This window comes from Lotus japonicus, chromosome 3, assembly GCF_012489685.1.
Source record: "Lotus japonicus ecotype B-129 chromosome 3, LjGifu_v1.2".
NCBI classification, from domain to species: Eukaryota; Viridiplantae; Streptophyta; class Magnoliopsida; order Fabales; family Fabaceae; genus Lotus; species Lotus japonicus.
Genome location: NC_080043.1, coordinates 15,353,148 through 15,375,073, shown reverse-complemented (window position 1 = coordinate 15,375,073; position 21,926 = coordinate 15,353,148). Strand labels below are relative to the sequence as shown.

Genomic DNA, 21,926 nt, shown 5'->3' with positions numbered 1-21,926 from the left:
TTTGGGAGCCCAACTCATAAGAACTCCATGGTTAAGTGTGCTAGCCTTGGAGCAATATCATGATGGGTGACCTCCTGGGAAGTTTTCCCGGGAAGCGCGTAAGTGAGGACAGAGCGCGCTGAAAAGACTTGTGTTGTTACCGTGATGCCAGTCGTCAGATCAGGATGTTACATAGTTGAAAGTAACTAGTCCAAAAACTTTGCTGTCACTAAATTATTAATCATCAAAACTTAGAGGGTGATCAGTTAGGATCCAACATGAATTACTACTATTGATGAGTTTGAAACATGGTGCCTAGTTCGGAGCTTCACAATCAGGCCAAATGTAAAATATAGATTAGACAATTTGTTCTTATTTAATTTTCATCTTTAGGATTAGAGTATCAATTATTTTGTAATTCTTTATAATACATACGTCTACTGTTATGAGTTATGACACATGACTGCTAAGCACTCTAAAAATACATACATCGACTGTTATGACACATAATTATATTGCTAAGCTAAGAGTCACGTGTAAATAAGGTCTCATTCCATTTTTCCTTTTTTTAATCAATATGCAGTTTGTTTCTTCAATTTTCTTCACAAGTTCTTTTTAAGTTTTTGTTCAATTTCATTTATGTCAACATCAACACTATTTGAAGTGTTGAGTCTTTTAAATTGTCACATTTTAGTAATGGTTAATTACAACATTGATCCTTCAAATTGTTACCGGAAAGCTTAGCAGTACAACACGCATATTTTCATTTCTTGTAAAGAAATAATTGGATGTAGTAAATGTATGTACATATGTACATGAGTACATCCATTAAATAAAGTTTTCGTCTTTCTTAAAAAAAATGTAACAAGAAACAAGTGATGGAGGTAGAGAGTGAGAGAGAAAAATGGTGTTCTAGTGTATATGTAGACAATCATTACTTATCACTGTTAGATTATATTATGCGTATTGTATTATTTAGGTCTAAAGGTAGTTAAGTCTCTAACCTTTTGTTTATTGTATATTTATATTCATTCTGTAGCTTTCAATTGGAACCTGAATATTCACAATGTAACCCTAGCCGTTTCACGTTTTCTCTTTCTCCCTCTCCCTTCTTTCTTTGTATTAGTATTGTTAATCATCACAAGAGACCCCATGTATATTATTGATCATAATTACATTAACTTGACAAAAACAAAAGGACAATTAGTTCCCCCTTTTTCCTATGCTGAAGCACACTCTTTTGCTCTGCTTTTCTATGACAAAATTCGCTGTCTTGTTTCATGTACTTATATCTTTATATCTCTTCTATAAACCTTTTTTCCCACTTTTCATTGTTTTTGTGTGTAAGAAACTAAATACCACATAATATCATATTGAACAAACAAATATAAAAAAGATAATGTAATTTTTTTTTTGAAAGTAAAGATAATGTAATTAAAAACATATGAGCAGTACTCAACATTTTTTGTATTTAAATACATAGCATAGCTTGAGCTTTCGACATCAAAAGCAGTCATGAGAGTTCATGATCTTTCCCTCCTCTGTATTTTATCTCTAGTCACCCTTTTGGCTAGTGGCACTGAAAGTGCATCACCAAGCGTGCACCCAAGTCATGACTTTGCCGCAGCATTTAATAGGAGCCTTTTCCCTTCTGATTTTCTATTTGGAATAGGTTCTTCTGCTTACCAGGTTCTCATTATATTCATTATAACCACATAACAATATTGCACTCCATTTGCAATATTGAGAGTTGAGAGAATTGATGATTTGTTATTCAGAAATGTGAAAAATGAATTGGTAGTTTACATCATTCTCAGCTAGCTGTTAGCTTAAATACTAATCTTTTTTTTTAAAGTTAGCCTAATGCTACTGTAACTGACTTTGCAACTAACTCTAACATCCTAACAAACTTTCTAACTGACTATTACAAACTAACTGACTATCTAACAAACTAACTAACTTTGTTATCCTGTAATATGCAACTTCCTTTTGTTTTTTCTTCTTCTTCTTCTTCTATTAAGTTTTTCTTTTTGGGTTAGTACTTAGTAGTAGTACACCATAGCAGATCAGGGTTACTGGCTTAAGATCTAAGGTTTTCACAAACTGCATGTTCAGATTTTTCGTCACTGTATGTATCTTGTGTTTGTATACAAAGTTATAAGCATGAATCATGCACTCCCATTTTTGTTTTTTTGGTTCATTATTCAGGCAGAAGGAGCTGCAAGTATTGATGGGAGGGGACCAAGTATATGGGACACCTTCACTAAACACCATTCCGGTAACTCTCTCTTTATGGCTACATTCCATGATATTTGAAAACTCGTACGAAAACTAAGATGAAGCTAAATTTTTGGTAAACAGAAGCAACTTCCCTTAACTTTGCTACTTTACGTCTACCAAGATTTTTCCTTCGCTGTGATTGTCGAACAAGTTTACAAACATGCACTCATTAATCTTTGAAGTCCTAATTATGGATAAGAGTTCAAATTTCTTTTTCTTTTTCTTGTTGGGACGAGCAGAAAAGATCTGGGATCATAGCAGCGGCAATGTAGGAGCTGACTTTTATCATCGATATAAGGTATAATTAGTTTCACTTTTAGTCAATCAAGTAAAATAGATAGTACTACAGACTAAATTTTGATAATCACTTACTTTTTGGCAGAATGACATAAAGGTAGTGAAAGAAATGGGGCTGGATTCATTCAGATTCTCCATCTCATGGTCCAGAATATTTCCAAGTATGATGAGAATCAATTCCATTCCTCACATTTCCTTTCAAATTCAACTCTACTTTATTTGTATCCAAACTGAAAATCCATGACAGATGCACTTATTGCTGCAGAGGGCAAGGGGAGAGTCAATAAATTGGGGGTTAAATTCTACAACAATCTCATTAATGAGATCCTATCCAATGGTAATTAAATTCCATCACTACTTCAATTTTCCATTCACTCATTCAATGTATGTTTCAACGAAAGTCGATTTTAAGCTGCTTTGACATTTGGTGTCTCTTAATTTGAATTCTACTGTGTCTAGTAAACTTATGTTTTAACTTATTTGATTGTATAGGCTTAACACCTTTTGTGACTCTCTTTCATTGGGATTTGCCACAAGTTCTTGAAGATGAATATGGGGGATTTCTCTCTCCTAAAGTAGTGTAAGTAATTCTCCATCTATCCCTTATTATAATTATAAGTCACTTTTACCTAATTCTTTGGAATTAAGAAAATTAGTTATTTAGAGCATCTCCAATGCTAGTTCTTAATTTTTAGTTTTTAGCACTATTCATGTGGGCCCGTGTTGCCACGTGTGCTTAAGTAACTCTTAAGCAATTTTGCTCCAACCATGAGTTCTTAGTTCTTACTACTATTCATTTGGTCACACCAATCACATTATTTATACTTTTTATTTTCATAAAGTAATATAACAAAACTCATAAAGTAATAAAGTAATTTGGATGAGAGAGAAAAAAACAATTTTTTATGTTAAGAACTCAAAAAGTAAAACTCTTTATATAAGAACTGAGTTCTTATTTTTAAGAACTAAGAACTCAATGTCAGCACCTCCAATGGTTAAGAACTCAGTTATTAGTTCTTAACTCAAAAATAAGAACTAAGAATCTTGCATTGAAGATACTCTAATAAATTTGTAAAAAGTTTTATTAACTTTCCTAGATTACCCATGAATTTCTCTATCCAGTTTGAGAATATTTCAAAATCACACTATCTCTTTCATATTAAATAATTAGAGTAAGTTTGGGAAAAAAATATTTAATGTTTCATTGGTATTAAAGTAACTTATATTATGGACAAAAAACTCTCAAAATGTGACTTATAAATAGGGACGGAGAGCGTAACACTCAATTGCAAAATTACTAAAAACTCATCAATTTCCTAATTTTTTATGTGTTTAATTTGATTTTTAATGTAATGGATAAAATGCAGGGGGGATTTTCATGACTATGCTGACGTTTGCTTTAAGACTTTTGGTGACCGTGTGAAGCATTGGGTGACACTGAATGAACCGTATTCATACACCATCAATGGTTACCATGGTGGCACCTTTGCACCGGGTAGATGTTCTAACTACGTTGGAAATTGCACCTTCGGTGACTCAGCCACCGAGCCTTACATTGTTGCCCACCATTTGATTCTTGCCCATGCTGCAGCAGCCAAGTTGTATAAGAACAAGTATCAGGTTGACTTAATAAACTTTGTTTATTAGCGTTTGTTGAAAGCTGATGCTAAATAGGCAAAAACTAACACCTATTTAGTGTTGATGTCAAGATTAATGCTAACAGATTTGATGTTTATTGTGGTCAACATGTAGTCAATGCTAAAAGTTAGCGTTGGTTTAGCCGACTATAAAATGACACTGCACATTTGATAAGATCATAGACACCAATACTATCTTCATTTCGTTAGTGTCCGTCTATAGACCGACGCTAATGTTAATGAGGAAAATTTCTAAAAGATAAATCAAATAACCATATCACAAAACTGATTAGTTGGCAAAAAGCGGATAAGACTCTTTACAATTGTCTGCATTTGCAGAAACTAACCTTGAAAACCAATATAAAAGTGTGTCTCCTAATTTGCATGACTCAGAGCACAATTTCTATCAACAATAAAAGTGTACTAAAAAAGTAGTACTATGTTAGAGTGTATATATTAGTATTTAATATTTATTATTCCTCTGTTTTTATGATGAAATTTATGGTGGCACCTTAGGCTCATCAAAAAGGAAAAATTGGAATCAGCTTAGTGACTCTCTTCTTTATACCAAAGTCTAATAATGTTGCCGATCGCGAGGCTGCAAGTCGAGCACTGGACTTTTTCCTTGGATGGTATGTATATTTTTTTATAAGCCAAATGAAATATATTGAAGTGAAGTACAAGGGTATTTCAGCCCAATACAAGTATAAAAAGAAGAGAAATGAAAACTAAAAGTAGTAACTTTTACAAAATAGCAACAAAGATCCTCTTACTAGGGTTTAGGATGGTATGTATACAATTTTCAAATAATTAATTAAAGTGAGGAAATTAAAACCATTGGAAATTGAACTTTTTGTTCAAGTTGCTTAATTTGTAGACATTGTGATTGAACAGATTCAATTTATTTTCTTTGCAGGTTTGCTCATCCCATTACATATGGTGACTATCCCAAGAGTATGAGATCTTTGGTGGGTTACAGACTCCCCAAATTCACAAAACAACAGTCCCAAAGTCTCAAAGGTTCTTCTGATTTTCTTGGTGTGAATTATTACACCACATATTTTGCTGAACATATTCCACCTACCAGCATCAACAAGACCTATTACAGGGATATGCAAGCCAAACTCAGTCGTAAGTGTTTATTGTAAAACCAGCTTTCTATTAATTAGTACATTTTAACTAATTAACAATGCAAGAAACTGAATATTTTCTTTTGATGACAGCGTTGAGGAATGGTCTGGCAATTGGCACCCCGGTATGATCTTTTTTTGCCTAAGTATTTAGTACTAGAAATATAATATAAAATTAACTACTTAAAGAAAAATATTTTTAACACACTATGTGATACTTTAAATATTATTATATTTATCATTCTTCAAATAAAACATCTCATGTTAATAATCAATTATCCTAAAATCTTAACTCACTTGGGTTTGAAGCATGAACAATGTATATACCAAAATTCAACATTTTTTTTTTGTTAAAAGAATTGAAATTGTTGAACACTTGGTCTCAAAAGACTCTATGTGAGGACCTAAAAGGTTAAGCTATTAGAGAAATGACACATGATTTTTTTTTCATCAAAAAGATAAACTACACACTCTAGGGTTAATCCCTGAACTTCTCACTTCCCAACTAATATATCTGTTTACACGGATTTTTGGTAAACAAATATCCTCTTAGTTCGACTAAAGGAAATTTAGATTTCAGGGTCCTTTTGAGAAAACGCTTTGCCAAAGTGTTGTGTGTGAATGAATGTGTTTTCGACAACAAAGGGCAACTCGGGTGAAACTAGATTTCATTAAACATGAGTCAATTACAAAATAGTCAAATAAACTAAAATAACATGAAAACTACGTGAACCGCGGATTTCGACAAAACAAACTACACAAAAGAACTAGAGATCAACAAGCTGAAATGCAAGGGAACTAAAGTGTTGGTTCTGCAACATACTCCTCCATCATCACGTTTTGCTCCTTGAGTCTCATTGACGCGGACATTTAGAGCCTTTTGGTGAATTTTTCAGAGTTTGAGTTGGGAACCCTCTTCCTGAATTGGATTCTCCTATTTATAGAGCTTCGTGCCCCGCGTGTCCTTGACGGTTTTCCTCCTCAATGGATAGGTTAGTGGGCCTGGTTTCCCCCCACGATTTGATGCTTGCTCCGGAAGTTCCATGCATGGTGGTGGAGATCGTGTGCTTCAACTGCTTCAACCGTTTCCTGGCCACGTTTTCGGCCATCGTGGGGAGAATTTGACTTTGTCAATGTGGCACGTGTTACATGTGCTTGTGTTTAGTGGTGATTGTTATTGTCGAATTTGGCTGCCCCATTAACTTGGTGCATTTTCCTTTCCCTTTCTTAAGTCCGAATTCTACTACCTTGAGTGTTTTGGGCTGAATGCATTTTTTTCTCTCTTGGGCCAAAATATTGGGCCAACAGATGCCCCCCAAAAATGTTGATTCTCGACTACTAGATCTTGGAGGGATCAAGCATTTTTTGCTCGTGCAATTCGACGGAGCTTGACGGTTGTTCGCGACTTTCCACTTTTCTGACTTCAAGTCCCATCAGAGATCCAGTCGTTTGACTTTTCCTCCAATCAAAAGCCTTGACGTCTGACTTCGTCTGCCGTGTGCCGTCTCTACTTTAGAGTAATCATGGCCCTTTTCTAGCCTTTTCATTAGGGTTTGCGGTTATATAATAAAATAACCGTTGGATTTCAAAAATTTTTATGCAACGTTCTATAATGCAGCTTCATGTCCGACTCTTCGTTTGCCTATAAATACGCCATTGTTGGCCTTCTGCAAGCTTTACCGTTTTTTCAAACACTCAAGCTTTCAAATCCTCAAGCTTTCGAACACTCAAACTTTTGCCTGATTCTGCTTGTGACCACCTTCCATCGTTTGGTTTCTGTTTTCCCGGTGTATTCTCTGAACATTTCTATGGCCTCTGGTTCTGGTTCTGACAATGTCATCCCTTTGGCTGCTGCATGTGAGATGAATGAAGCCAAACGCACTCTCATTCCAGATCCGCCGTATGACGTGGAGAAACGGGCTATCTGGAAATCCCAGGTATTTATTCCTATTTCTGTGAATGGCAATTTACGTGCCATTTTAGGCCCTTTGAAGAAGGCAAAGAAGGGCAGGCCTAACAGTCTCCCTGAGGGCTACGAGCATTTTCACCCCAGCATTCGTGGGGATGAGCTCATTCTTGCATTTCAACCTTCTTACCGCTTCCCTTTTCTGAAAGATCCCAAAAGGACTTTCAGGTCTGCGCCTCCTAACCCATCTGCTGGTGAAGGAGCCTATCTGAGATGGCTTGACAGGGTGGAGGCCAGTAAGTCTAGGCATTGGAAAGTGACTGGAATTTTCGACCTCATTCAGTTGTCGAGGTCGCCGATTACTTATAACCCTGCTATGCTTCTGAGATCTCTTTTTTTTGGGAGCGGTCCACCAATAGCTTTCATGTCCCCTTTGGGATGCTTTCTCCCACTCTTCTCGATGTTGCTGCAATTACTGGCCTCTGGGTGGTGGGTGATGATTACCATTCTTCTGCTGCTCCCACCAATCCTATTGCCATTCCAACAGATAACATTGCTTTCAGTAAGTTTATTAAAGATCACTATGTCGAGAATGGTGAAGTCTCCGATGCTGAGCATGTCGCGTTTCTACTGTATTGGCTTTCTGCTTACGTGTTCTGCACCAAGTCTTTGAGGATTCCGGCTAAACTCCTTCCTTTAGCCAATCTGTTACACGAGGGTCGAATTATCGCCATGGCCAGGCTCGTGCTCAGTAATCTCTACCAAATGATCAATGAAGCAATAGCTGACATTCGAGATCCTAAGGTTGCGTCTTTGAATGCAGCTGGTCCTTTCTGGCTTCTTCAACTTTGGATGAATGCGGTTTTCGAGCCATCTCTTCCAGCCAAGAACCCTCCTCCTACGGTGTCTAACACAAGGATCGATGCTTTCAGGCTTGAGGCTCTCACCCCTCCTTATGATGCTTCCACGTTCGAGTTTGACTTCAAGAAGTATTTTACCCTGTTTTTCGAGCTGAAGCGTTTCCGCTCGAGCTTTGCACCGTACCACAAACCTTCTTATGGCCCTCGGTGGCTAAGGAACTCTTACCCCAATCTTTCTGGCTCAGAGAACCTCTCTCAGCATCAAGTCGAGCTTTGGCAGACTATATTGTCTCCCAGGGTGTTAACCATCAACTTTGCCAGTAATGATTTTACTCTTTGCGGTTACAATCCTCAGCTTGTGTCTCAACAGTTTGGGCTGAGTCAAGACTTGCCCAATACCTTGTTCGACAAATCCCTCATCCTCTATCCTGGTACCATCACCAAACGTAGTGTTTTCGACACTACCATTGGTAACTATAACGAGGAGGAGCTACTTAGTCTTAGTCCTTTCAGTTTCACTCCATCCTTTTACGTCACCCAGGCGTTCAAGGCGTGGTGGTCTGCTTATTGGCATGATATTTCGACGCCAATTGAGGATTGCTTCAAGCGCATAACAAACATTTTTCTTTTGCAGAGGCAGGCCCCAAAGAAAACCAAAGGTATGCATACATCTGAGATCAACGCTTTTCAACAATTCTTCGGTGTAGTATACTTTCCGGGTCCTCGACTTCAGGAAACGGTTGCCAAAGCAGCCCAAGTTCTCAGGCGAATGTGGGAAGCTAAAGCCAAGAAAACTCGATTGAGCCTTCCTTCTGATGAGGATGGTCTTTCTTTTATTATTCGAAAAACCGGCTTTAGGTTCCCACCACTGCCTACTTGTAAGTATGCTTTGGCTTTTCCGGTAGTGCTTCCTAAGTGGGTTGATCATGTAAGTATCAAAAACTTTTACCACGGTGCACTGCCCCCTCAAAGCATCTGGCCCTAAGGTAAATTATTAGCTCTTACCTCGTCTCAATTCGCTTTCTTTTCTTCTTTCTCAATCATTTTCACTTTTGTTCTTCAGAGGGTTGGCATGTCTAAAATGGCTGTACCTCGAGCCACGTGGTTTTCTTCTAAACCCCCACCAGTTGTCCTGTCTAGCTCTCCGAGCAGTTTAGAGTCCTCTAACTCGAGTTTAAACTCTACTGAATCAGATCCCGTGTGGGACAAGCTAACGTTCTATTTTAACTCGAAACCAATTGCTTGGCAGCATCCTGGTTGTGAACCCTATTATACCAAAGAATGTCGAGATAACCTTTCTAATTTTCCTCCGCAGGATATGCAGAACATGCCTTCCCCTGCTCGTGAAGAAAATGTACCACATGATGAGGTGCAGGGTAGTGAAGGTCAAGAACCTCCAATCATTCAGCCTGATCAAGTGATTGGTGTGATGCCCCCTCCTAAGGCTGATGTTCTGGTCTCGACTCATTCTGAACCTTCTTCTCGACAACTTCCAACTTCTCCTCAACAACCTCAACCTTCTCTTCAGCAATCTCAACAAGGTGCCCGGATCGCTTTGTCTTCTCCTCACGCTAAGGGAGGCTCAGCTTCTTCTAAGACGGCTGCCTCTTCCCATACTTCTGGCGAGAGGCTCAGTGCTCTTTTAGTCGAAGACCCTCTTTCCATCTTTTAGAGCTTCTTCGATGGTACTCTAGATCTCGAGTCTCCACCACGCCAAGCTGAAACTATTGAGACTGCTCAGTCTGGTGGAGTAGCCGACGATAGCCAGATTGAAGAAGCTTTTGTAAAGTTAAAAGGGCTGGTTTTCGATGCGGGCTTCATCAGCGGGGTTCGAGCTAACTCTCGACTAGGCCATGAGGTTAAAGAGCTGCTTGCCTTCCTATTGAGCCAACGACTTGACCAAACTCGAGCAGATACTCTCGTCGAGCTTCAGACTCTCCTGGTCGATATCTTGGCCACGCTTGACAAGGCTATTGCGGTGGAGCAACTCATTGAGGCTAAGCAGGCACAAGTGACTTCCAACACCAATGGGCTCCTGCCTTCAAAGGATGAAATTCTGAAGCTGACTGCAAGGAAAGCTCTTATAGCAGATGAGTTGTCAAGCGTCGATGCTCGACTGGATGAGCTTCAAAGGGAGGTGGCAAGGCTATAGAAACAGAAGGCGACGTTGATTGATGAAGGTCCAGCTGTGAATTCCCGGTTGAATACTCTTGCTGCTGAGTGTACAAATGTGATGTTATCGACAACTCAACTTTCTAAAGAGGTTGCAGCGGAGCGGCGCGTAAAGCAAAGCTTGGATTCTAGGATTGCTGCTGCTGGGGTTCAGCTTGAAGCCTTCAAGTCGAGAATTTAGGCTTCATAATTGTTGTTTTATTGTAATGGCCATGGATCTATTGTGGCCTTTGTTGCCAACTTTGTAACAATCATTCCTGTAACTTTGCTGGATTTCTGATTAATGAATGAATTTGTATTGGCAATGCTCAACATGCTTTGTTTCTCGATTTGCATCTTATTGTCGATTTAGTTTTCGTTACATTACTTCCCGCATTGAATTGCTAAGTCTCACCATTTAACTTGGTGCTTAATCTAACCTTTCAACTTCCACGTTTCTTGGAAAACCACGATAATTTATAACGCTTTTATCACGTTCTTGTTCAACGACTCAAGAACTTCCTCCACTTGTGGTAGTGGTTGACGTGGCTTGCCGTGTTTGGCTGACGCTTTGGTAACTGCATGCTTGCATTAATACGTCTGTTTGTTACTTCCCCATTATAAATGGTGCCGTTTTTTACTCGTCTTCCAACAGCAACTCTTTTCTTTCCATTCTCATCGTCTTCCTGCGATTCAAAGACCTTTCATTCTTTACCATGGATAGCAGACTTATCCTTCGTCGTATCAGGGACTTGGCTTTCCAGGAGGACCTTTTCCAGAACCTGTATGACTCCTCTGCTGGCCTTGATGAGCTTCTAGGGCTCATTGATCAACTGCTTCATAGGCCAATCATCGCGCGCGTTAGAATTCCCCTTCAGGAGTTCCAGGGGTTTCTCTTGGAGGTCAAACCTTTGTTTGAAGAGTTCCGGGAGCTTTCAGTAATGGTGTTCTTTCAAGAACACCAAATCGATGAGTGGAGGGAGAAATTCGATTTTCTCCAAGCCTCTTTGGATCAACAAGATCCCGAAGGTCTCGTTCGATTAGCTGTCGAGATATCTACAGCCTCCCTTGAAGACCTGATTGCTCGTCAAAAGAAGGCTCGGCTTGAGGACCAAATGGTGGCGCTGGTGAATCGAATTGCACCCATGCAAGCTAGATATAACGGATACAGAGCTATTTTTCCTTTTTAGGTTTCTAGTTTTATTTGTATTTTGCCATACCTGTAATCTTTCCGATCAATGAATGTGATTTGGCAATTTAACGCTTATGTTTCATTCGATTTTAAGCTCGTGCAACATTGGCTTATATGCTTTTAAATACTTGCCATTTATCGTAACACATTGACGCTGGTTACTCAATTCCTTAATTACATAAGCATTATTGGGTAACGCTTTCTCGACTGTAAATGGCCCTTCCCAATTGGGGGTCCATTTCCCATAAGCTCTATCCTTTTTATCTATTGGGAGAATAACTTTCCACACGTAATCACCTGTAATAAAAGATCGACCTTTAACCTTTTTATTGTATGCTTTAGCTATGCGATCCTTCTGCCTTGTCAAAACGTCCAGTGCCAAGAGCCTCTCTTTGTCGAGGTTGACCATTTCGTCTAGCATCATATTCCAGTAAACTTCACTTGGGATTTCCTCTTGTCTTTGAATTCGACATGATTGCAAATATACTTCTGCGGGCAGCACGGCTTCTTGGCCATAGGCCAGTCGAAAAGGCGTTGTTCCGGTCGCTTCTCTTGGAGAATTCCTGTAAGCCCACAAGACTTGGCTTAAAGACTCATGCCAACTTTTTGGTTTTCGACCCACGTGCTTTTTGATTAAGCTTATTAGAGTTTTATTGGCCGCCTCTACTTGACCGTTTGCCTGAGCGTAGTAAGGGGTCGAGGTTAAGAGTTTAATCCCCCAGGATTCTGCAAAAGCTGCCACTTTGCGTCCCACAAATATTGTGCCTTGGTCCGTTGTAATTGACTCTGGTAATCCAAATCGATACACGATATGGTTTTGTATAAACTCGATTACCGTTTCCTGTGTTACGTTCTGTAGTGGAATGGCTTCGACCCATTTAGTGAAATAATCGACTGCCACAATGATATATTTGTGTTGCCTTGATGAGGCTGGGTGAATTTCGCCAATTAGGTCTATTGCCCATCCCCTAAAAGGCCATGGCTTGATAATAGAGTGCAATTCGCTAGCTGGCACATGCTGGATTCCTGAGTGTTTCTGGCAATCTTGACAACCTTTTGCGTACTCAATGCAATCTTTCATGATAGTTGGCCAATACAAGCCTTGCCTAAATAGAATCCATTTCATTTTGGCCCCTGCTTGGTGAGCACCACATAGGCCATCGTGAGCAGCTGATACTGCTATAAATGCGTCGTCTTCGCTTAAGCATTTCAACAATGTGCCGTCAACGTTCTATTTGAACAACTCGTTGCCTAAAATGGTGTAGCTTAGGGACCTATACTTGACTTTTCTGTCAGTTGACCCTACTGGGTTCTGCAGGTACTCGACAATTGGCTTTCTCCAATCGTTAGGAGTTAGATTATCAATAACCATAATGTCGAGATCTGAAGGACACAGCTTTTCTTTGATCTTAATTAACTCTGTTAACTTTAGCCTATCTATCTTATGCCCAGAAGCAATCTGCGCCAATTCATTGGCTTCTTGGTTCTCTATTCTAGGAACATGACCTATTCCAACTTCGTTGAATTTAGCCAACAAATTGTTTGCTTTTACATAATATTTGGCTAGATGCTCACTAACGCACTTGTATTCTTTGGTGAGTTGCTTCACCACCAGCTCAGAATCTCCTTTTACGACAACGTTCTTTGCCCCCAGAGCTAGCAAGATCTCGAGGCCCGATATCAATGCCTCATACTCGACTTCATTGTTTGAGCAATTGCCCTCGATCCTAAATTTGAACTTAGTGGGGGTGCCTTGCGGGGACATAATGAACATCCCGATTCCAGTTCCATTTTTATGGCTGGAACCGTCGAAATATAATTTCCAAGGTTGTATGCCTACGTAAGTTACGATTTCTTTAGGCACAGTATAATCTGCTAAGAAGTCAGCAACCGCTTGCCCCTTAATTGCTTTTAATGGGGCATAAGTTAATGAATATTCGGTTAGGGCCAAAGCCCATTTACCAATTCGACTATGCAAGATTGGTTTGGATAACATGTGCTTTATTATATCATAATGAGAAAAAACCATTACATCGATTGGCTTTATATAATATTTCAACTTTACACAAGAGAAGTACAGGCATAGACACAATTTCTCGATCATGGTGTATCGAGTTTCTGCGCCATTTAACACCCTACTCAAGTAAAATATGGCTCTTTCGTTGCCATCTTCATCCTCCTGAGCCAGCATACTCCCAATGGTTTCGTCTGTGGCGGAAATATACAACTTCATTGGCCTCCTCTTGGTGGGTGGCACCATTACAGGCGGATTGGACAAGTACCTTTTGAGTTCATCAAACGCCTTTTGGTGCTCTGCTTCCCAGCGGAACACATCTTCCTTTTTTAGTCGAAGAAGCGGGGAAAATGACTTGGTCTTTTCACTAAGGTTGGTAATGAATCTCCTTAGGAAGTTAATCTTCCCCAATAACGATTGTAGCTGCTTCTTGCTGGTTGGTGGACTTGTGTCGAGAATGGTTTTAGCTTTATTTTTGTTGATCTCGATGCCCTTTTTGTGCACCACAAAGCCCAAAAAATCACCTGCAATAACACCAAAGGCACATTTAAGGGGGTTCATCTTTAAGCCATATTTCCTCATCCTCTCAAAGGATTTCCTTAGATGGGATAAATGGTCATCCCTTGATGGGGACTTTACCACAATATCATCAATGTAAACCTGCATGAAAGTTTCAATAAAATCGTGAAAAATGGTATTCATTACCCTTTGGTAGGTCGCGCCAGCGTTTGTCAATCCAAATGGCATGACCACCCACTCGTATGTCCCTAAGGCACCAGGACATCGAAAAGCTGTTTTCGACACATCTTCTTCTGCTATGAAGATTTGGTTGTATCCTGAATAACCATCCAACAAGCTTAAGTATTCGTGACCAGCAGCGGAATCCACCATCATCTCGGCAATAGGCATGTGATACTCATCTTTTGGAGTGGCGGCATTGAGATCACGAAAGTCGATACAAACCCTCATCTTTCCATTCTTCTTGATCACTGGGACCACGTTGGCTAACCAATCCACATATCGAGCTGTTCTGATAAATTTGCACTTGAGGAGTCTTTCGATTTCTTCCTTGATTTTCACCAACACATCTGGATGGAACCTCCTGGGTAATTGCTTGACTGGTTTCATGACTTCTTTAATGGGTAACTTCAATTCCACCAATTCTCGACTAAGGCCGGGCAATTGCTTGACTGGTTTCCTGTCTTCAATTCCACCAATTTTCACCAACACATCTGGATGGAACCTCCTGGGTAATTGCTTGACTGGTTTCCTGTCTTCTTTAATGGGTAACTTCAATTCCACCAATCCTCTAATGGGATCCAATGTCACTGAATATTCCGAGTAAGGATTGAAATATTGATTAGCCACTGTGTCTAGAGGAGCAATTGTGGCTAAACTCTTCTCGAAATTCTTTTTGCCGACATAACCTGTCTCTGCTAAGTAGTAGCTTTGATCTGCTTGCACATTCTCGACGACCTCATCTGATTTCCAAATGGAGATACGTTGGTGCAAAGTTGAAGGCACTGCTCCCACACCATGAATCCATTCTCTTCCCAGCAGCAAATTGTAGTTGGCCTTTGAAGGGACCACTATGAACAATGTGGAACGGGCTACTGTTCCTATGGTTATGTTCAACATAATTGCTCCTAAGGAAGAACCTGTTTTCCCTTCATAATTGGAAAGTACCATGTCGTGAGGGATTAGGCCTGCTTCAGTTTTGCCCAGCTTCTTGAGCATAAACTTAGGCATTAAATTGATTGTGGCCCCTCTGTCGACCAGGACTTTATTGACTCATTTTTCGTCGACTTTGGCCCAAACGAATAGCGGCTTCAAGTGGCTTTTCATCTGCTCCGTTGGCCTCTGGAAAATAGCTCTTTCGTCTTCGACGGATCCTTTTTGCATCACGTAGTAGCACAAGGGGTTATCATCTGGCTCTTATTCGTCGTAGTAGTCTTCTTCACTTTCGGTGACCTCTGAGATTCTGTCGAATTCAGCGGGTAAGATAGACACTATGCAGATGATGTTAAGGTCTTCCCCATCGCTGTCATCGAAATCCTCGAGCATGTCTTCATCCTCATCTTCGACAACATCCTTCCCTTTCTCCTTAGCTAGATTTGGCGGCACAGTTGTTCCTTATTTGATGGCATGATCCAGTTGATTAATAATCGACGCCACACTAGGTTCGTTGCGAGGGTTGTCTTCTGGCTTTATGTCCCATAGTGAACGGAACTTGCCACCTCTTTCTCTTTCAGCCTTTCTTTTCCTCAGGAAACGTCTAAACTGAGTTCTGGTCATTTGTTCAGGAGCGTAGTAGTTCCCATAACCATAGGAGTAGCTTCGCGACACGCGGGAATTGTTGATGTAAGAAGATCCTTGGCCCAGGTCGATTTTCTGCCATTTCTGGTGTTGTTTTGGCCTTGGAGGTGCTGGTCTGAACCATTGGTTTTTTGGCAACCCAGCATCAGGAACGTAAGTTTTGTCTTTATTCCTCGACTTCTGGCCTTTATGGCCATCGAGCTCCTGGCCTCTCTCAACCCACTCCTCATGGGGGTATTTCAACCTTCTAGACACAGGCATTTTGTCTTGATAATGCCTTTTCATTTCTGAATCTTGGTAGGCTTTTGCTGCAGACTTGTCGAACACAGCGCTGCATCGAGGGCACAACATGACCTCTTTCTCGCCATCTTTGCTCCGGGATAGAAACTCGACGAGAGTTTCTCCAGCCTTAGGGTAAACCTCTTCTAAGCTCACCTCTTTCTCGACCTCTGGCTCCTCGACGGCCATGTTTTCTTCTCTTGCTTCTCCAAGTGTCAAGCCCAGACCTAGCTTTTCAGAAATATCGACCATGCCAATGTAGAAAGGCTCTACATAGTTGGCCTCAGCTATCTGCAATGGATCAGAGTCGATCTTCATTTGACCTTTGGCTTTTTCATCATACTTGAGTCTTCCTGAATCCAATGCCCCCTGCACAAGATCCCTGAAACGAACACATTGTGAGGTCCAATGACCAAAAAAGTTATGATATTTACAATACTTCTTCCCCTTCCTTTGTTCAGGAGAAGGAAGCTTTTGGTCTTTAGGGACCACAAGTAAACCATTAGTCACAAGTATATCATAAATTGCATCACATTTGGTCACATCAAAAGTATAAGTCTTCACAGCAGGAACCGTGTTTTTGGGGTTTTCCTCCCCAAGTTTGTTTTCACGTGGTTTTAACGCTTTACAAACATAAGGATCACCTTGCTGGAGTTCAGCCAGATTGACATCATTTATGTCAACATCCGTAGGGATTTCTCGATAGACACAAGGACTTTGACACACTGGATCAGCGTCTATTTACGCTACTTTTTCCTTCTTTGGCCACTTAGTAGTTTTGGCCTTTTCTTCAGATTTCTCGGCCCTAAGAAACTCGATGTGCCTCACTCTGTCTGCGAGTAGAGACATATCTCGAATATACTGAGTATCGATTTTCTTTCTGATAGAATATTCTAGACCTCCAGCGGCTAAGACAACTAGCTCATGTTCAGGGACATGAGTGAAACATCGAGATTTAAGCATCCTAAACCTGTTTAAGTAGTCATCAATGGATTCTGCTGGCTTTCTTTTGACACTAGCTAAATCCTTCAAACTCACTTTGCACTCTCCCCTAAAGAACTGCTCATGGAAAATTCTTTCCAACTGGGCCCATGTATGGACTGACCTAGGAGCGAGGGTGGTGAACCAGGTAAAAGCATTCTTAGTTAAGGAACTCGGGAAGTACTTCATTTTTAAATTTTCATTGATGGCTAAGTCCCCTGCTTCGATTTGGTACCTGGCTATGTGCTCTACAGTAGACTCTCCTGAATCCCCAGAGAACTTAGTGAATTTGGGGACCTTCCAGCCTCGAGGAAGCTCTGATTCGAGAACTTCCTCTGTAAAAGCTGACACGAAATGGGGTCTATTCGCGAAACCCACGTTGAAGCCATGTTGGTTCAACAACTGTTCCACTACAGCAGCAACATTTTGTTGCCCCCCAGCGTTCTGGTGTCGAATTCTTTCTAGCACACCATCAGCGTGTTCTTCCCTGTTTACCATGTACACATTTTGCAACGGTGGTTGCATTGCCTCGTTTCCCCCAAACAAAGGGTTTGCCCCCATGTTTTGGTGTTGTGGCGCTTGATAGCGCACAGGAGCGGGTACATGGTTAGGCACTGGAATCTGGTTAACCCCTGGTGCTGGTTGGATTTCGACTGGTGCCCCCAGGGCTGTCACCAAACGATCCATCTGACGTGCCAAATGCTGATTATTGGCATTATTATTTTGGAGCACGGGGTTAATTATCTCACCTATCTGACGAGACAACATGTTAACCATTTCATGGTTACTATAGTCGACTTGCTGCCTAATGGCTTGAAGTGAACCAGTGTTCATACCTGTGGACAAATAAATCTGTGAACTAGACCCAGGGATAGTGCCAGGAGGGCTAACTTGACTCCCTAAGTTCAACATTGTTCCATTTGCCCCAAAGGGGGGTATGCTAAAAGGAGGGACATTCTCGGGGAATGTCGAATATGTGCCCTGTATGCCTTGCATTATAGACATGGGCATACCATAAGGCATATCTCCTCTCGTAATAGTTGGAACAATTTGTGTCTGCACTGATGTAGATACAGACATTTCTGCCATTGCAGAGACTGCCACATTCTGGGTTGGCATAGTGATGCCAGGTCCCATCCCAGTAGACACTTCTTCATTGTTATTACCACTACTCCCCCCGGGGCTACCCTGATTGCCCACGTTAGACCCTTGGGGGGAAGTTCTTCCTCGATTGCTTGCCATACTTATAGTCTTACCACTTCTCAGGTGCATATAAATCACAATCAAGGCAAGTAGCAAATACCAAATAGCATGCAATAAACTAAACACACAAAACGCTTCTATAAAACTTAGTTTTCACAAAAACGGTCCCACCGGGCGTACCAATTTGTTTACACGGATTTTTGGTAAACAAATATCCTCTTAGTTCGACTAAAGGAAGTTTAGATTTCAGGGTCCTTTTGAGAAAACGCTTTGCCAAAGTGTTGTGTGTGAATGAATGTGTTTTCGACAACAAAGGGCAACTCGGGTGAAACTAGATTTCATTAAACATGAGTCAATTACAAAATAGTCAAATAAACTAAAATAACATGAAAACTACGCGAACCGCAGATTTCGACAAAATAAACTACACAAAAGAACTGGAGATCAACAAGCTGAAATGCAAGGGAACTAAAGTGTTGGTTCTGCAACATACTCCTCCATCATCACGTTTTGCTCCTTGAGTCTCATTGACGCGGACATTTAGAGCCTTTTGGTGAATTTTTCAGAGTTTGAGTTGGGAACCCTCTTCCTGAATTGGATTCTCCTATTTATAGAGCTTCGTGCCCCGCGTGTCCTTGACGGTTTTCCTCCTCAATGGATAGGTTAGTGGGCCTGGTTTCCCCCCACGATTTGATGCTTGCTCCGGAAGTTCCATGCATGGTGGTGGAGATCGTGTGCTTCAACTGCTTCAACCGTTTCCTGGCCACGTTTTCGACCATCGTGGGGAGAATTTGACTTGGTCAATGTGGCACGTGTTACATGTGCTTGTGTTTAGTGGTGATTGTTATTGTCGAATTTGGCTGCCCCATTAACTTGGTGCATTTTCCTTTCCCTTTCTTAAGTCCGAATTCTACTACCTTGAGTGTTTTGGGCTGAATGCGTTTTTTTCTCTCTTGGGCCAAAATATTGGGCCAACAATATCTATCAACTCTTATCACTTGAGTTATCATTTGGGGACAAATAAATGACACATGAATGATTATATTTTTAACAATATCAATTTTTAATTAAAATTTGTGCAAAACTTATTAGAAATTAGGAGGCCTATACTCAACCACAAAAGCTAGCTCAAGAGTTGAGGTTTGCACAACCCTTATAAACACTTGATTGGCCTTATCTCTAGCCAATGTGGGACTTCTAGCACACCCCCTCACGTCCAGGATTGAACAGACTGGAACGTGGAAACAACAACGGGTGGCCCAAATATGGGAGGTCTCCACACAACAAATGGATCTAGGATAGGCTCTGATACCATATTAGAAATTAGGAGGCCTATACTCAACCACAAAAGCTAGCTCAAGAGTTGAGGTTTGCACAACCCTTTCTTTGATGGTATCAGAGCCCTAACCAGGGCTCTGCCATCACCAGCTTCCGCAACCATGGTCCGTCAAGGTCAAGCTAACAACAACAATGGCAATCCACAACAGCATGTGGTCTTGGAGCCAGCGCAAAATCCGATTTCACCGTACTACATCCATTCCGGTGAAAATCCCTCTGCAACAATGGTAACACCGCCTCTCAGTGGCAAGAATTACAACGCTTGGGCGAGGTCGATGAAGCGAGCCCTAGTAGCGAAGAACAAGTTCAAGTTCATCAATGGCGAAATTCCAGTCGCAGTACCTGGCGATGCAAACTATGAAGCGTGGGAACGTTGCAACAGCCTAATCCACTCTTGGATTCTCAATTCGGTAACATCCTCAATTTCTAATAGCATAGTTTTTGTGGAAAATGCATGTGATGCTTGGAAAGATTTGCGTGATAGATTCTCTCAAGGAGATTTGGTTCGAATTGCTGAGTTACAAAATGAGATAAGCACTTTGAAGCAGAACACTCTTTCAGTGAATGATTATTACACTGAAATCAAAACTCTTTGGGAAGAGTTGGAGAATTATAGGCCTGTTCCACAGTGCAGGTGTGCAGTGCCTTGTAGGTGTGAGGCCATAGAACAAGTCAAATTGTTCCGAGAACAAGATAATGCTATAAGATTTCTTCTAGGTCAACATCTTTCGCTCTTCAGCTTGAGGGAGGGTGTAAAAGATCAAGGACTTGAACTGGAATAAAGTAGAAACTACAAGGACTGTTCTGTAATAATTAGTTAGTTAGTTTCTAGTTTGTTAGTCAGTTATCTTAGCTGGCATACAGCTGGCAAGTTTGTTAGAGTCTAATCATAGTTTGTTAGACACTAAGCATAGTATAAATAAGAAACTCAGTGTATTATGATGATTGATTGAATACAATTGAACAATCCAGTTTTATCATCATCTTCTTCTTCTTCTCTAAAGCTCTCTGAAGCTCTAAGGAGTTTTCAATTCTTTGAAAACTTATTACACTTTAAACATATAAAGAATGTGTTAAGAAATAAAATATTGGTTATTGATGAATAATGAAATTTTTTGTGCTGTAAATAGCTATTAGAATCCGAATCTGGTGTTGCCTGTATACTGAAATTATTGAAGAAAAAATGTATGGTTGTGCAGACAGCTTTGAACTGGCTATTCGTATATCCAAAGGGAATTCATCAGCTTTTGAGGCACATAAAGGACAATTATAAGAATCCTCCATTGTACATCACTGAAAATGGCAAGTACCGTCCTTTCTATTTTGTTTTATTACTGTTTTTTTGTTAATAAAATACAGGCGCCAAACAACCACTGCAGAGATTCCCAATATTAATTATTATGTAGTGAGGAGCACTATATTCCTTGTTTGTTTTTTCCATGATCGATAGATTGATGTTATAAGTGATCTGAAGAATTTTTCAAATAATATATATGTTTTATCCTTTGTATCTTTAGGCATTGCTGAAGTAAGGAATGATTCAATACCAATCAATGAAGCCCGAAAGGACAGTATCAGGATTAGATACCATGACAGCCATCTCAAATCCCTTCTGGAAGCAATTAAGTATGTTGAGTTAATCAATTTCTTTCAAGTTTAGTTGAGAAATTAATCAATTTCTAACATGAATTTTTAAATGCGGTCTTTGTTTTTCTTTTACTATACAGAGATGGTGTTAACTTGAAGGGCTACTATGCATGGTCATTTTCTGATAGCTATGAATGGGATGCTGGTTATACAGTTCGATTTGGCCTCATATATGTGGATTACAAGAACAATTTGAGAAGATACCCCAAGTACTCTGCTTTTTGGCTGAAAAAGTTCCTTCTCAAGTGACTCAGTTTTATTGTTAATTAAGTATCCTTTGATGTCAAATAAAGTCATTAGTGGCTAATGGCATGTTGATCGAAGTGACTAAACTCAGGTATTCTGGTGTTGTAATATGACCTCTTGTCAAGTGTCCCAATTTATCGTACTATTAATAAAAGATGATGTTGTGTGTTAATTTACTAATTATATTTTATTTAAGTGGTTTAAAAGAAGTTCAAAAAAAAAGTGGTTTAAAAGGTTGAGACATTGGACGGAAAAGACAGCTAAAGGTTTTTGAATGGATTGAAACATCCTCACGGATTAAAAAAAAGGATAATTATTTGTCCACACCTTATCTTTGAGGTGGAAAGAGGTGGAAGATGAGAGAGATAGGAAAAAAGAAAAAGTAAGAGAGAAAAAGTATAAGATATGATAGATAATAAGAGGAGAGAGATAGAAATAAAAATAGGTGAAAATGAAGTGTATAACATATG

At 40.1% G+C, this 21,926-nt stretch overlaps 1 protein-coding gene across 2 annotated transcripts; it reads left to right on the top strand.

Moving 5' to 3' along the window:
- Nucleotides 1-1,468: 1,468 nt before the first annotated feature.
- LOC130745754 (vicianin hydrolase-like) lies at nt 1,469-21,628 on the top strand. Of its 2 annotated transcripts, none has more exons than XM_057598125.1 (13): nt 1,469-1,668; nt 2,188-2,257; nt 2,499-2,557; nt 2,642-2,717; nt 2,822-2,893; nt 3,049-3,136; nt 3,924-4,176; nt 4,710-4,825; nt 5,110-5,324; nt 5,417-5,448; nt 20,763-20,865; nt 21,081-21,189; nt 21,291-21,628. In XM_057598125.1, exons 1-13 carry the CDS (start codon nt 1,495-1,497, stop codon nt 21,457-21,459), a joined length of 1,536 nt encoding a protein of 511 aa, XP_057454108.1. In that variant the 5' UTR covers nt 1,469-1,494; the 3' UTR covers nt 21,460-21,628. The 2 variants fall into 2 exon arrangements, with proteins under 2 accessions (XP_057454108.1, XP_057454107.1); XM_057598124.1 differs by having other exon boundaries at nt 2,804-2,893.
- Nucleotides 21,629-21,926: the final 298 nt, after the last annotated feature.

Bases quoted from the DNA above. Each gene is read 5' to 3' on its own strand.
- LOC130745754 (XM_057598124.1), top strand. From the start codon at position 1,495: ATGAGAGTTCATGATCTTTCCCTCCTCTGTATTTTATCTCTAGTCACC. The intron at 2,258-2,498 runs GTAACTCTCTCT...TGGGACGAGCAG, and splicing joins CTTCACTAAACACCATTCCG to AAAAGATCTGGGATCATAGC. The intron at 2,894-3,048 runs GTAATTAAATTC...TTGATTGTATAG, and splicing joins TAATGAGATCCTATCCAATG to GCTTAACACCTTTTGTGACT.